Source organism: Ictidomys tridecemlineatus, chromosome 5, assembly GCF_052094955.1.
Source record: "Ictidomys tridecemlineatus isolate mIctTri1 chromosome 5, mIctTri1.hap1, whole genome shotgun sequence".
Lineage (NCBI taxonomy): Eukaryota > Metazoa > Chordata > Mammalia > Rodentia > Sciuridae > Ictidomys > Ictidomys tridecemlineatus.
This window is the reverse complement of record NC_135481.1, coordinates 152,841,856-152,858,954: the sequence shown is the minus strand read 5'-3', so window position 1 is coordinate 152,858,954 and position 17,099 is coordinate 152,841,856. Positions and strand designations below refer to the sequence as shown.

At 40.1% G+C, this 17,099-nt stretch overlaps 1 protein-coding gene across 2 annotated transcripts in view; it reads right to left on the bottom strand.

The window, feature by feature from the left end:
• Apmap (adipocyte plasma membrane associated protein) overlaps nt 1-9,792 on the bottom strand; it is a 35,811-nt gene extending 26,019 nt beyond the window's left edge. For both annotated transcript variants that reach the window (XM_005334590.5, XM_021732728.3), the window contains exons 1-2: nt 9,607-9,792; nt 679-795 (exon numbers count right to left, since the gene is read on the bottom strand). In XM_005334590.5, the coding sequence (XP_005334647.1) occupies nt 679-795; nt 9,607-9,698 (209 nt within the window). In that variant the 5' untranslated portion in view covers nt 9,699-9,792. The remainder of the gene's footprint in view (nt 1-678; nt 796-9,606) is intronic.
• Between the last annotated feature and the right edge of the window lie 7,307 nt (nt 9,793-17,099).

Sequence of the window (17,099 nt, the reverse complement as noted above, 5' to 3'; positions counted from 1 at the left end):
CTTAGTGAGGCCCTAAGCAACTCAGCAACCTATCTGAAAATAAAAAATAAAAAGGGCTGGAGCCAGGCATGGTAGAGTATACCTGTAATCCCAGCGGCTGGGCAGGCTGAGGCAGGAGGATTGAAAGTTCAAAGCTAGCCTGAGCAAAATTGAGGTACTAAGCAACTCAGTGAGACCCTGTCTCTAAATAAAATACAGAATAAGAATATATTTCAAGGGGTTCCTTTTTATAAGTTATAATTCACTATATTACTCATACAGCTCTACTGGAAAAAGAGGCAATTTAGGAAAAGCAGAACATTAATTACAAGTTTTCAAAAAAAGTCAGTTGATTATAAAATTTAAACAAGGTAATTTAATTAATCTTACTGGTATATTCTTTTGCCACTTCAAATAAATCAGGGTTAGCATCAATATCTCTAATTGTTATGCTTCTCTTATTTTGATTTTTGTCCTTAATTTGTGCATGGTTTGAAACAATGACAGAGATAATATCACACATATACTGAGTAACATCCAACTCAACATGAAAACATAGGTACTAAGGAAATCATACAGTTCTATTTCTTGAAACTTACCTTTTTGCCAAATTAATTTATTCATCCTTCTTTCCCAGAAGTTATATCAGCCTAATACATTTCCTCAAGTAACTCTTCCTGAGAATGACAAGTGGCTCACCTGAGAGGCTGGGGATCTATGGGAGACTCCAACAACATCATGGCTCCAAGCAGGGGAACAGTAAGGGAGACAGCCAGCATCAAGAAGGTCACCCGGAAAACTCTACCACTAAAGGAGCTGCCAAAAATAACACACAAAGGCAATCAACAGTGCTCTACACAGTGACAAGCTTGGGTGATCTGAAGGCCCTTTCTGCAGAAATAGGACCACATACCCAGTTTCCCACTGATAGGTCACCAACCTCTATGGCTTGTGATTAAAGGTTAACACTGATTACTAGGATCGGCAAACATGACTTTGTCCTTTTTTAAAATATCTTGAATTGTATGAGATACTCTGGTCAGTTATTTTCCAGATCTTAGCAGAGTTTTAAAGAGAGCAAACTCAAAGAATTGATGAGCACAAAAAGTAATGGAAAAAAAGAGTTCCAATGATGTGCAGGATTCACACTCATCTACAGAGAAGATAGGTGTCTCTCTCAAAAGTCAAGATTTCCTGGTACAAGGATTCAAAGCAACAACACTCAGTACTATATTCTCTAAGATTCTCAGGGTTAAATGATAGAGAGGGCTGGAAATGTGGCTGCATGCTAGAGCATGCAGGGGGTGGTAGACAGATACAGATACACAGAAAGAAAATTCAAGAAGCAAATAGAATCCTGACAACTGCCTGAGCCTCCATTTCCCCAATTATTTTGCAAATGCCACCTTCAGTAATTGAAAGAGAAATCCAGCACTCCTACTTAGTAGAAGAGATCTGACAGATGTTAAAGGCAGTCACATAGAATCTAAAAAAATTAAAACTCCAAATCATCACCCCTAAAATCTTGGGAAGATCTTAAAACTGCCTTGGAAATCTCAAAAAAAGCTATGGATAAATGACCAGTAGCGACTAAAATATTTATGAACCAGACCTCACATACATAGTTTTTCACTGGGTCAACAAGTGAGAACATTTGGCATCTTGCTACAAAATAAGCCTCACAGGATCATTATTTGCTTACACAAACTGCATTCAAATTTACTAAACACTTCTTAAAATTAACTTGCACAAATAAAATCAAGAGATCCTAAGGTAGAAAATTTTTTTTTCTATCAAGAAATAAAAAATGTTGACAAAGAAAAAATCAAGATTCATACTTAACAAAAAAGATTTGATTTAAGGGCAGTGCTTTGACTTTTTACAGAAGGACAACCTTCTGATACTTGAACATGTTTAACTCTGTTTCAGGCATAGTATAGAAAGGTGGAAACCTGGGTGCCAATCTTTACTTTCCCAACTACAAGCTAAGCAACTTCAGGCTGATTTCTTCATTCCAAAGTTCCCTATTGTGAAATGTGATGTTGAATAGGAAAACAACAATGTCCTGCCCAGTTTTGAATGCTTATGGCTAATAAATGAATAAAACCAAAAATAAATAAATTCTCCAGTTTCAATTTAGATAGAGAAAAAGACAAGAGAAAGAAAGATAATGGGGAAGGAAAAAAACAGCTAAAAAGAATAGAAGTTCATTGGATTAGACAAAAGGGAATGAAGGGCAGGGAGGGGGAATGGGAATAGAAAAGACACTAAAATGAATCAGACATAACTTTCTTATATTCAGATATTAAGATGAACAAGACCAGTGTATCTCCATACCATGGATGATCACAGATTGGGGACTTCTAATCCATGTATGTATAATGTCAAAATACACAACAAATAAAATTTTGAAATAAAATATGGGTCAATGAAGAAATCTCATGAGAAATTAAAAATATTTTGAACTGAATAAAAATGAAAATACAACTTATCAAAATTTGTGGAATACAGTGAAAATGGTATTCAAAGGAACAAATATATTAGAAAAGAAAAATATATTTAAAATTAATATTCTTTAAGTTTTCATAAAAGTATTCTCTTGCATATATTTTAGACAGCACAACTGAAGGGTGTTTGAACTCTGCCAACAACATGAGTGGGCAAGAAACAGAATCTTCCCGAGTCTCCAGAAAGGAACACAGGCCTCCTGTCACCATAAAATTATGGCATCTCCCAATAAATGGAAGGAGCTGAAGAATACCATATTAAGAAAAATAAGCCAATCCCAGAAAACTCAAAGGTCAAATGTTTTTTCTGATATGCAGATGCTAATTCACAATAGGGGGGTAGGAAAGAATAGAGGTACTTTGGATTAGGCAGGGGGGAGTGAAGGAAGGGGTGAAGGGAGAGGGTAAGAAGGATAGTAGAATCAATCAGACATTAATACCCTATGTACATATATGACTATACAACCAGTGTGATCCTACATCATGTACAACCAGAAGAATGTGAAGTTATACTCCATTTATGTATGATGTGTCAAAATGCATTCTACTGTCATGTATAACTAATTCGAATTTTAAAGTTCTGCTAGTAAGATCTCAGAAAGAAGTGAGGAACATGACTAAATAGACATATATTATCTTAAATACCTAACTTATGGGAAACAGAATGTTAGAAATGTAGACATAAAGGCACTGCTGATAAGGGCTGAGAAGGATGTTGAGAATGTGCAGGAAAGGGAGAAAAGCAAAATTACTTGTATGAAAGTAGAACCTTGTAATACAGTGTTAGAAAGCTAGGCTAAATGTTGACCTCCACAAAAGTTGAACTTGTAAATGATGAGACTGGACACTTAGCTGAGACATTTCTGAGCAGTATTGAAGATATAGCCTGCCTTCTCCCTACTGCTTTTGCTTCCAGAGCAGGTCAGGCATAAATGGCAGAACTAACGACTTTTTCCCCCTTTGACATTTCTAATCTGTCCTTCTGAAAACCTATGAAACTCTGTCCCAAACTTTCTTCTCTTTGCTCATATAAAGTTAGTCAGAATCCACACCCTGAACCCCTAGGCAAGTAAAATGTCCAGTCAACAGTCCTTACTCCTTTCACTAGGTGGAAAAATAGGTGACCCAGATACTGAAAATCCAAATAAAATGCCACAAACCTAATCAAGGAGAGGCCATGAGAGCTCAAGTTGCTGGAAAAAACAGGCAGCCAGTAAGGAAAAAGTCAGGTTGCCCCCGCTCCGCCAATCCTATGTCCAAACCCCAGAGTCATACAACCTTCTTCTAATGCAACTGAGTCATACCAATAAGGACACGTGAAAATGCCCAATTAGCACAGATCAACTAAGACCAGACAGACTGACAGGAGGCTAACACAACCTAAGAGGTCTGCAACAGGGAGAAGAGTAAGAGCCATCAAAAGAGGAAAGACAAAAACAATAAAAATAAGAATACGCCATGCAATGTGCTTTATGTGGGTAACTAGGCAGAACTTTGCATCTCCCTGCTTTACTAATGAGGGAACACATGGGGAAAGCCTCCAGGGGCTTAGCCATGGATCACTGCAAGAACTGGAAGAACACCAGTGAGAGCCAGCTCCAACTCTAGGTCTATGTCATCATCGGCAACACTGCCTGCCAAGGACAAGAGGAGAAGGTAGACCTACAGCCCACTGAAGGGGGATTTGAAAACTTTGGACGCTTACTGCAATGTGCCTATTCTAGATACTTCAGATCAATGGAATCACACAATACATGGCCTTTTGCAACCTGACTTCTTTCACTCAGCGTAACATCTTCCAGGTTCATCCAAGTTGCAGAATATAATCAGTACACTGTTTCTTTTACTAGTGGAAGAATATTCTGTTGTATGGATATACCAAAATTTCTTTATCCAGTTATCCACTGAAAGACATCTGAGTACAAAGGAGAAGTGGCTTCTTCCCCTGAGTGCAACCTAGTGATTACTTAATAAGTAAAAAAGTTTTACTGGGTGATGACAGTTTTGAAACTAGATAGAGCTGGTAGTTTCCCAATGTTGTGAATACACTAAATATCACTGAATTATACAGTTTAAAATGATTAACTGTATATGAATTTTACCCTAATTGATAAAAAAAATAGTTGAGTAATCAAAATATTCCAAACTTAGATGGTAATAACTGTTAGAAAATTCTGTGATTATACTAAAAATAAAAACACAAAATTGGATATTTTAAATGTGTGAATTTTGTGATATATGAATTACTTCTCAATTTTAAAAAACGTTTTTTAAAAAGTCAATGACATTTCTATGCAAACTGCCACACCGGAGGCTGGAACATTATAACTGCAGTGATTTTCTTGAAGTGGCCTAAAGTTTTTTAACATAATGGAAATAACAAAGTATCCATACAATAAAGTGGGGCTGGTTACAAACACAATGGCAAAAAGGCTTTTGATAGAGTGGTTCTTTTAAAAGCAGAGTCTAAAACTTGAGACAAATACAGTTGTAGTTTGGGGGATTTTAAATATCCCCCAAAGCTCATATGTTGAAGGCTTGGTCCCCAATGTTCAGAAGTGGGGCCTTTGGGAGGTGATTGGAGCATGAGTTCATGAATGGATGAATCTACTTATGGACTCAAGCTTAATGAATTTGAGGAAAGGAGCTTTGTTATAAAAGTGAGCTCTCTCTCTTTACTTCCCAGCCATGAGATGGTCAGCTTTCCTAAACCACATGCTTCTGCCATGATATTCTAACCAGTCACAGGCCCCAAAACAAATGAACCACACAACCATGAACTGAAACCACAAGCCAAAATAAACCTTTCCTCCTTTAAGTTGATTACCTCAGTTATTATGTCACAGCAAAAGAAAACCGACTAACACAAACACTTTCAAAGGTGCATAGGGAAAATGTGGCTGTTGGCTGTAAGTACTGACCTCAAAGACATTCTATACAGAATCTAACAGGATATTCCTGTCTTTTAAAGGAAACTGATATAAGTATTCCTCCCATCCTAGCCTCTCAAGGGAAACCACAATGTGTAATCTTTCATCTTATAGCTATCATTAACATTAAAATCATTACCATTATCATTAAAATAACAACAAATAATGACAATCCAACCAATGTGCAACTTTCCCCCCTCACCTAACAAAAAAGATTCTTTTCATTTGTCTCAGATTCATAATACTTCTCCTTTACTACACTGAACTTTATATGTTTTTAAAGGAATTGTGGGAGTTTGCCAGGGATTGAACCTAGGGTATCCAACCCCTGAACCTTGCATTAAAAAAAAAAATCTTAATGTAATAATCTGATTATGACACCTGCTTAAGCATCTTGTTGGCCCTTCAAATAATGATAAAAGGCTCAATTATGTCCAAAACAAAAAGTCTAGCCAGGATTGAAAATGACAGTGCCTATAGCTAGAAAGATGGTCAAAATTCCAGGGACAATGACATGTGTCCCATATTGCCTATCCTTATCAGGTATCCAGCAGCGACACCCCTTACATTTACAGAGTATAGAAAGCAGAAGAATTTAGAGTTCACTGGTCTAGTGCTCCCAAAGGCAGCAGCCCCTGGATGGACTACATCAAAATAATTTGGACAGCCCTATGCAAGACTTAAACATTCTAGTTGGGAGGTCTACAGGCTGAGAGCCCCTTTTTTTTCTATCAATTGTTCTTGCTGTGCTGCTGGCCACCACTAACCTTATCCAACTCCTTTCCCAATGAAAGTTCATCAACACCTCCTCACCCCTACTCAATCATCATCCAACCTCTACTAGAAAGTTGTATGGCCAAGTTTTATAAACAATAGCCTCAAAATAAATAAAAGTACTTGAGCAGCATTATCCATTGCTGATGGAACACAGTAGCCATTAGCCATGTATATATATTACTGAGCATTTGAAATGGAGCTAGCTTGTTAAAAAAAAAAAAAATGAGGCAAACATGGCTCCTGTAACCGTCCTATTCCTGCTCTGGGCAATGCACTTATTGTAGTCCAAGGTTCACAATTTCCCCAGTTTTTCTCCATGTTTCCCTTTGACTCTGTGCCCACATTATTATAATTTGGACACTAACTTACCACTGTCCATTTTCACTGACAAAGCATCACACATCCCTGCTTGTACTGACACATCCAGGAAGGCTGGCAACTTACTTCCCAGCTGCAGTCTGAGAAATCAATTTGTTTATCCCATTCTCTCAAGAAGAGCCTGAAGCAATGCTCACCTCCTTGAGGACACAAGCACCCTGGAATTTTCTATGGTCTCTAAGGCAAGAGCATAATCACAATGATGCAACGTGTTTTCACAGTGACTGCTGGCCTAGACACAGTTTACAAAATCCTCTGAAAATTTCACCAGCCAAATCTGAAAGGTGTTCTCTAACTCAGCAGCCCAGACATCAGTGCCTTTAAATGTGAACTGAAATCTTGATGTGTAGGGAGACCAAAAAATTAGCATGTGGTTGTTTGTTTGTTTGTTTGTTTTGTGGAAAACCTGTTCATCCCCAATCCATAAGGTCCCAGCAATTTTGAATGTCAAGGTAATCCCTGGAACCTGAGAAAGTCAAAGAGTAACAAGTGCAATCTTTTTAGATGACTGCACTTTGAATTTGCTCATTTTTTACATCCCTTTAAATTAAATCTTCTGGAATCAGCATTTTTCCTTGAAAAAAAAATAAGAAGAGACAAGTTAAAAGAATCATTTGGAAAATACACACACAGGCAGAACTAAGTGAAAACTTCAGATTCCTGACTATTCTTGAATTCACAAATTTATGACGGCTCCATCTGTTCCTTTACATTGCTTCCTTACTCTTCAGTCTTCAAATGGAAAGAAGAGACTCATAATTATTTTTTTTAAAAAAAAAGCAGACACTTGTAATTAGCCTAAAAGCCTACAGGAGTTTATTGAAAAACAGATGTTAAATTCTCAATGTACTCATTCTTCACTCCTAAACAGTTATATTAAACAGTACTCTTCCTAGGCAGAACTGTATTCCTAAAGAGAAGGAATACTTTCAAAGTGTGCAATTATTCTTTCAATAAAGTTTCTATAGCATGTGGGGAAACTGATGCCAAATAATAATTATAAAAAAGCTTGCACTGGTATGTTAAGTGCTTAGCTCATTTATGTTCCACACTGAATAAAAGGATTTAAAAATCAAATTCTCCTTATAGCTTACAAACAGAAATTCAAGAGCTTTGGCACAAAAATCTTACTTCCAAAGCATATTCTTAAAATGTGCTTTTCAATCACAGTCCAACAGCCAGTTTCATCCTCTTCATTCACTTTCATTTCTCCTTTTACTCTATTCTACTGTAACTTTATATAAATCATCTCACTCAAATTTCAATGACCTCATCAGCAAAACAGAACAAATGCTACCTTTCAGGCCAAGATCTAAGAAACCTATAATATCCCTTTTTCTATCATTAATGTCTTCCAAGATTTTATTTTGTGACATTTATTCTAAGTTTTCTGTCCTACTTTTATTCAGATTTCTTTATTTCACCCACCATACATACAAGACTTTCCTGACGTATGTTGAAACCCTCAACATTTAAGGTTGTCAAGAGGATAATTAGGCAAACTACTAGAAATGACCCCAAAAGAAATGAAAAATATATAACTTCAGACAAAAAAAATAAGAAAATTAGCTATAATGTCATAATAATAAATGTAGAAAGAAAGGATGGTGACAAAAACTCACTTTGAAAGAAACCATTACATATATACAGTCAAGGGATCAATAAATAAGAGAGAGATAAAAATATAGGAAAATAAGAACAATTGTTCATGGCCATCAAGAAAATATCTTAAACACAGATGTAAAAGGCATACTGGAAAAGATCAGGTGGCAGAAGATGACTTTAGAACATATAATTTACCTTGTCACTAAGGAAGAAATCCCCCACAGAGAATCTGAACAAACAATTTAATTAAGTCTGCCCCTCTGCTCTGGGGGCAGGAATGGCAGAGCAGCCATCCTGAGGGTTGGGCCCATTAAAAAAGTGCCCTAGAGTACTGTATGCCCACTTTTCATTTCAACACACTGCACCTCATCAGAGCCAACTGCTCTTTCATTTCTCGTGTAAAGTGCCTTATTTTCATAGTTTTTGTAGTAAAGTTTGACCAATGCTTGCATGTCCATTCTAAAAAACTCATCAGTCATCAGCAGCCAATTAATTTACAATATCCTCAGTAAGCAGGGCAACAAACTTGTCCTAGTTATAGCACTGAAAGAACTTGGAAACCCGAGGGAAAGGCAACCCAGAATGGGTTGAACAACTTGGTCTATGGAGTCTCTTGTTTCTCCCTAGAAATTAAAAATTATAAAATTATGAAACTCAGGACATAAAACTGAAAAGTGAATTTTAAGTATTCAAACCAAATGCTATGTTTAAGGATCATGCATCAGCTAACAAAACACAACATACTCAAATTCTGGAAAATCAGAAAAGGAATAAAAACACGAAGCCTGAGATTTTTTAGGGATCAGCAACTACAGTTTCCTTTGCTTTTCCATCCCCATCAGGAAAACTTGCAAGGCTGAATTCCCACCAAAAAAAAAAAAATGCCTATCATATAACTTCTTGTATAGGAGAACCGCAGTTCATGCAGCGTGATGGGGGACAGGTGCAGAAGAGCAGGTGTAGAAGGCAACTCTTTGCTGGATCACGAAATGGAACTCAGGCATCTTTTCAGATTTTCCTTCGGGAAAGTGGGTGCAAAGGAACAGAAAGACGCAGGGCCGTGACCGGACGGCTGTCAGGTGAGCTAACAATAAAGACAGCACGAACCGGGAAATGAAATGAAGGAAAGAGAGGATGCAGCCTCTCCGAAGACCGGGCCAAAAAGGGACAGGTGCTGCGCGAGGACCCGGAGAGTCGACTGGGCGCACGTTGCACCTCAAGTCTGAAGGAACTGGCACCTGCATCGGTTTTGTCGGAGCCTCTTTCCTCCTCTTTAAAACGAGTTTTGCGTGGGGATTAAATCAGAGTTCTTGCAACGTGCTTAGCATGGCATTTACGCGGTCGCGGTTAGAGCAGTCGGTGTTGCCCAGGAGGGTCACCCCGGTCCTCTCTGCCCCGGTTCTCGCGCCAGGTCTAGAGGTCCGGCCTACCTGCCGTCCTTAGCCTCCGGAGCCGGGCCATCATCCGTGACTACCTGCGGCCGCAGGGGCCGGCGCTGCCGCAGCCCGTCCGCCTCGCTCATGATACGGCCGCGCCACCTCGTCCACTGCCACCCGTAGCACTAAGGCAGCTTGGGCTCAGAGGCCAGCTCGCTCCGCCCCTTGGCCCCCGTAGTCCCCGCCCCGTGGCGCACGGAAATGACGTAAATCCGACGACCAATCCGGCCGCCAGAGTAGGCTTAGCTCTTTGGCTGTCGGCGTGTTTTCGGGCTGTCGGCGCGCGGGGCCCAGCGCACTATAAAGGCCTGTGGAGACTTTGACCCGCCTTGGTCTCTGCGACCCTGGACGCTGGGGGCCGAAATCGTCCCGCCCGGACCAGCCGTAGCGCTTTCCGCCTTCCCTTCAACTAGTTTCTGAATGTGAGGCCACACTAATAATCTCTATGCACTTCAGCAAGTGCTGGACTGAAGTGTCGGCGGGTTTTGTCCGAATGGAGGAAGACACTGTTTTATTAAACGACAAAGACTGGGTTCTTAAAGGCAGCGTAAAAGACAACTTGTTCATGTGCTTGGAGAGCAATAACCCCTAAAAATTATTTCATCTTTTCTGAACTGATCTGGTTAATGGGAAAATCTAGACTAGAAAATGTTTTTCTTTGCTTAATATCAGGTATTGATTGTTAGGTGTTCTTGTGAAGGTTACAACCGATAATTGATAAAGGTTCTATAAGGGTTACCCTTGAGGCAGGGTACAAATAGAAATTAGTGCAAATTACAAAGAAAACATGAAGCATTAATTTATCCACAGTATTATATTGAGCCAGGGCATTTCTTGGTATTGAAAGATGATGTTGAGCAAGCCACAGATAAGGTCCCTCACTAATAGAAATTAAACTAATAGGACAGATGACTTTAATCAGGTTATTCAAGTAAGTACAAAATTTTAAACATAGTAATTGCTTTAAAGGAGATGACTTTGATCTTGTGAAAGTATTTGACAGGTGAAGAGATTAAAAAATGAATAGAATTTGGAGGGAAAAACAGGGTGAGGGATTTTCAAACAGTGGGAACCAAGTCTTGTTAACAAGTGCACTAGGAACCCGTCTCTGGGAAAACATGTTCAAAATTAGGCGTAGAGCAACAAACATGAAACAAACATGACGTTTTCCTTTTCAGCACTAGGTGACACTAGAATTCCATGTGAATGTTCAGTATTCATTCAGAGTTAGAGCCAGCTTGTGGGAAGTGAAGAGTTCTTAACACAAATTCCATTTGGTAGAGATCTCAGACATTGGCAGCATTTTACTTCATTCCATGTCATCAAAAGCAGCCAGTAGAGTTAATATGTCAGGGATGGTGTTTTAACAAAGTGCTATATGATCTGATCTCTTCCTCCTGTTTAGATTATCCTTCCTGCCCTGCATTCCCTGGTGCACACACTCAGAATTCCCTGCCACTCTTCACTTACTATTTATTCTTCCTTGTCATACATATTTTTTCACCTCTCCAGACTACCATTCTTTTCATTCAGAGCCCACTTCACATATCATTGTTGAAGATGATCCTTACCTCAATTTCCCAAGTAAACATCATCCTTTTTGTTTCCAGAGTACTTTGAACATGCCCTGACTATAGCCATAAGCCTATTACATTGAAGTTATTTGTATTCCACACACAGTGGAATCAGTCCACTGACCATAAACAACCAGGAACACATCCACCAAAAAAATATATGAATAATAAGTTGGGTTTGTTGAAAATTCAATGGCAAAGAAATGCATCAGAGGACTGGGGGGATTCTCAAAAGTGAGGTACTCATGGGGCTTCGGGGCTTGACTTATTCATAGTCTTGTCAGCATTCATAAACTAGGAGAGTGAATGGAGGAGCCAAAGGTCTTATCTCTGGAACACATGAGTCCATGTAGAGTTACTGGGAAATGAACTCATGGTCTTATCTCAGAGCACATGGTTCCTAATGACTTGGTTTTAAAATAATCTGAGATCATTTTTATGTTGAACAGCACACCTTAGTAGTTTCTCTGTTTTCAAGTCATACCAAAGTCCACTTTGCTTGTTGTATCTTGTTTCAGTTTTCAGTCCCCCTACCCTACCCTCCAACCTAGTTGCCAACCAGATCAACTTTGCTTTCTCATCTTGCTAGTTATTGGCAGAGGGATAGGACCATGATGAATGGTCACATCAAGTTTCTCAACTTAAGCACTATTAGCATTTTGAACTAGATAATCCTTTATTGGGGAGGTGGAAGGAGACCTGTCCTGTCTATTGTGGGATATTAACAGCATCAGTGGCTTCCATGCACTAGCATCCCACCTCATTGTGTGCTATTGTTTAGATCTAGAACCCCATAGATCTATATGTTAAAGGCTTGGTCCCCAGCTTGAATCAATATTGGGAGGCAGTGGAACGTTTAAAAGTTGGTTCCTAATGGGAGGCCTTAAGATCACTGGGAGCAAGTCCTTGAAGGGGATAGCCCCAGCCTCTACTTCTTTCTCTTTTTGTATCCCTACCATGAGGCAAGTGGTTTGCTGATTTTCTCAAGCATTTGTTAGGATGACAGAAAGCTAGCTCAATAATCAAAAATGTCAGGGTTGGGTTTGTGGCTCAGTGGTAGAGTGCTCATCTAGCATGCAAGAGGCTAGCACGATCCTCAGTATCACTTAAAAATAAAATAAAGATATTGCGTCCACCTAAAACTAATAAATATTTTAAAAAATTTAAATGCCAAATGTCCCCCAAGGGACAAAATAGCTTTTGGTTGAGAACCACTAGCTATTGGTTGAGCTGGTTGGTGTCAAGGGTGGTGGCACATGCTTGTAATACAGCTCCTCTGGAGGCTGAGGATTACAAGTTCAAGGCCAACCTGGACTGAGCAACTTAGATCTTGCCTCAAAAAAATTAAAAAATAAAAAAGACTGGGATGTAGCTCAGTAGTAGAGCACCCCTGGATTTAATCCCTAGTATCCCCCCAAAAGAGAAAATCAATAGGTTAGGCCATTCCACACCTGGACTCAACATGAGGCTCACTTCCATTGAAACGCTGGCCCACGGGACAGCATTTGTCTTAACAAAATAAGGACTTTGCCAGCAAGGAAGAAGGAGCACATGACACTGGGCAGGCAGCCAACAGTGTGCCTTGGAGCTAAAACTATAAATAAGCCTGACTTCTAATCCAGCACTTTTCCACAATCCCATGCTGTTTCAATTCTTTGCACAGATATCTCTGGAAAGCCTGCCAAGTGCCAAGTGCTATGACAAAGGGAACTAAGGTGACCCAACCTGCATGGCCATTATAATCTTGGAGAGTAGATAAAAAGCATAATAGCCCTTATAAAGCACTGCTACAGAACTACAGTGGGCCTCGAGGGAGAACAAGTGCCATTAGGTGGGAATGATTATAGAAAGCCTCTTGGAGGAAGTGACCTCTGCATCAAGTCTTGAATAACTAAGATTATAGTGAGCAGGTGTCAGGGGTTTAGGGAAGGACAAGAGACAGGCTAAGAAGGAAGAGTGGGAGTCTCAGAGTTGATAAACAAGGAGGTGATGATCAGGGTTAGACTTCAAGATTACTGAGATCAAGGAAGAATAGTCTTAAATGGGCAAAGAAGGGCAAGAAGTGGGCTGAGCCCTCCTCTCTACCCACAAGTTCAGGAAAGCAGGAAGAAGAACAGCTACCTTGAGAAAAGTTTTCAAGGCAAGTTGTGTCATCATAGGAAACTGGCTTCAAACTGGTTTTCAAGGTGGGAGACTAAAGACTGTGAAGTTAGAGAGCATAGAAGAGCTAATATACAGCAGAGAGAGCATCTTAGACATCATGTGGTTGCCAGATTCAGACACATACAAGAGCCAACTTACAACATGGTGGTGATCATCTATAGTCCTAGTCATTCAGAGGCTGAGGCAGGAGGATCACTTGAGCCCAGGAGTTTGAGACCACCTTGGGCAACATGGTGAGACCCTGTCTCAAAATAAAAAGGGTTGGAGTTATAGCTCAGTAGTAGAACACCCCTGTATTAAATTCCCATATGCATTCAGATATATATATATAGAGAGAGAGAATTTCTTGAAAGGATTTGGGATACCTCATAGAACAAGGAACAAAGTTACTCTCCTCACCACCACCTCCTGCCTCCAGTTGTCTTGCCTCTGCACCCTCTCCATGCTTCCTTGGCAAACCCTTCTGTTAGATTGACTCCCCTCCACTGTATAACTGGAAAAGACAGGTTGTCACTTTGCCATTTGATGAAGTAAGGTAGCCACAGGCAGGGTTCTGGCCATGAAATGAAAACAGCAATCTGGAAGTTCTTTTGACTTTTTCTGATACAAAAGTCAAATGGGACGGACTCTGCCCCCTCCTTTGGGGCAGAAACACAGTGAGAGGAGAAAAGCCCAAGTCAGTGGGTGCTATAGACTCACTTCCAGCAACCACCTACCTATAGGCTACTTGTTCACTGAGGAAAACAGTCCCTGTACATCTCAAACCACTTTCAGTGGAGCAATTTGTGCTGCCCCTGAGTACATCCTATCTGAATGTTGGCATCCTCTGCTTGGAGATGTTAATGGCAAAGGAGTATGAACTCAAACTTAACTCTTCATTACTTCTCCTTTCCAGAATTCCACCCCCAATAACTACAGTCTCTTTGTCCAAATCCAGAGTCTAGGGAAGATCTGATACTCCCAGTAAGGTGCCCAAGCCTGGCCTGATGTTTTGTGTTAGAGAACAGGATCCTGTGGCCCATGGACTGTTCAGCAGAAACCAACAGAGCTGACAATGGTTTGCAGGCATGGGCAGGGCAGAACTGGCACACTGAATATATGTATGTCTGCCCCCATGAGAAGCAGGTGGGTTAGAGGTAAGGATTAAAAATAGGCTGACTGGGAAAATTACCTTAATTGCCCTATTAGGGAGGATTCATAAGTCAACCCAGACTCAGTAGGAAGAGGCACTGAATAGGAAAGACATTTTAGCAGCTGGCGTCTACCAGGGTGTGGTATCCATATTTGTTATGTTTTGTAAAGTAAATTCACCATCCTCATTGTTCCCTCAATGCTGACTTCAAGATGGGCATAAGTCACTCATTAATCATGTCCTAGAAACAATTGCTTGAAAGCAACATACCATTTCCATTTTGATGATTACCGTTCTTTTTTTCTTTGGCTAAACAAACTTACACACACTTGTAATACAAGTTCAATGTTTCTTGGACTCTCAATAATAAAGAGACATGTGATTCAGGTGATATAATGTCTTTTAGGATAGGAATTGACCCAAGCAGTATTGGTTCATCCGGAAGGCTATGTGGAAGAAGTTTGTATCTACCGAAACAGATTAGGAAACCCAAGATTTCCCAATTGGTGACCATTATTAATAGGAAATTTCACCCTTTTGCAAGGGTGAAGTTGGTAATGATCATTATTTCAACAGGTTTTCTAAAGTCCTTAAGTCCTTACTTATTTATTAATAGTGTGCTAAGACAGTTAACACCCAGCTCTCTTCCCTTCTCTACTTCTGGGCTGATTTAGAGTAGGATTCTTGCTTGGAGATGTCCATGGCAAACAAGCATGAACTCAACTCTTCACTACTTCCCCTTTCCAGAATTCCACCCTCAGTAACTACAGTCTCTTTGTCCAAGTCCAGAGTCCTAGGGAAGATCTGATACTCCCAGTAAGGTGCCCAAGCCTGGGCTTGTCACCTTTTTTATGTAAGTTGGCACCCTGAGATCAGGGTTCCAGGGGCACAAACCAATGCCTTCTCTAATCTGTGGAATAAAAACTGCTGTAGGTGGGAGATGCAACTCCTTGTTCAGCAGAAACCAAATGCAAACTTAGAGACTCACTCATGGCCATAGTGGAGGATGACCACATGCCTCTAATTGGGAAGTAAGGGAAGAAGTTTGGAGTATCCCTAAATTATCTCCATATTCTTAAAAAGGGAGAACAGGAAGTAAAACAGTTGAGCAAAATGGTTAACCTTCACACCCCATATGTAGAAATCAGGAATGTTTCTGTTTCCTCACCCATTGCCCTCCAGAAAGCAGCAAAGGTAAAGACAAAATAATTCCCCCTTTGATATGTTCAAACCAAGGCAGCAGGCATGAGGGCTTTTATGCCAAGACTTAAGGGCTGTTAACCCATGTGAGACCTGAGAAAGGACTGTGAATGAAATGTCATTTGTTGGAGTCATTTTCAGTGTTTATTAGTGTGTGACTGCAAGCACAAGGCAAACTCTGAACACTCTCACTTTCATTCTAACAGTGTTGCTGAGCTCCCAAATCTTTATAGGGAGCAAGTCTGGAGCACAAGGGACTCATAAAAGGAAGCCCTCCTAAACTCATTGACTGATTTTTAAGTTATTGCATTTACCCAAGGACATAGTTTCTTGTCCTACTCTTTATTTAACATTCAGACCCAGGAGAGACAGCACTAAATCAAAGAGCACTTTCTCCTTCCATTCCCCATGCCCCAGTTCTGCTTTTCTAGTTGGCTTCCTCTGGTGTCCCCTGTGCCAGGAGGGCCATCATTGTGTTTAGCCCATAAAAAGAGGGCTGACTGCAGCCTTCTCAGTGTCAGCTACTGGACTCCAAGGCACTACAGGAAAGGGAAAAGGAAATGAGCATGCCAGGTAGCAATGGCCAATATTCTAGCTAGCAATTGTGAGCTGTGGCTGTGGTTGACTGTTTGACCCCAGAGTGCTGAACTTTAAGAGAATTGTGCTCAACTTTGGCTGTACTTTGGAATCATCTGAAAAGCCTGCAACCCACACAGTGTGGCTTGGCCACTGGGAGTTTTAAGAATTCCCCCAGACACTTTTAAAGCCAAAGTGAGCAACACTGCTTAAAAGGAAAGTAAATAGTATATAGAGAAATATATGCACCATCCCACTGTAAGGGACCTGAGTCAAGTGTCCCTAAGATCAGAGACTCTGGAGAATAACCACCATCACTCTTCATTGGGGATCTAAGAGACTGCCTGACTATAGGAGACACCTGAGAAACTGTTCAGGGCTAGCTGAACAGTTTATTAGGCCTCAGCTGATTTAGAACCAGTTGTAAGTATGTAAAAATGTGGATGTGTAACCGATGCGATTCTGCAATCTGTATTTGGGGTAAAAATGGGAGTTCATAACCCACTTGATTCTAATGTATGAAATATAATATGTCAAGAGCTTTGTAATGTTGTGAACAACCAATGAGAAAAAAAAAAAAGATTCCCACTCTTGTGGTAGTACATGATGTGGAGTTACCCTGGTTGTGTATACAAATACAAGGCTAGGAAAGTTATAATCAATTAATTCTACTCTTTCCTATTCCCCTTCCTCTCCGTTCCCTTCATTTCCCTTTGTCTAGTCCACTTTATTATTGCCCTACATTTTGGGTTAACATCATTTACTGGTAAATGGATGGAATTGGAGAATATCATGCTAAGCGAAATAAACTAATCCCCTAAAACCAAAAAAAAAAAAAAAGA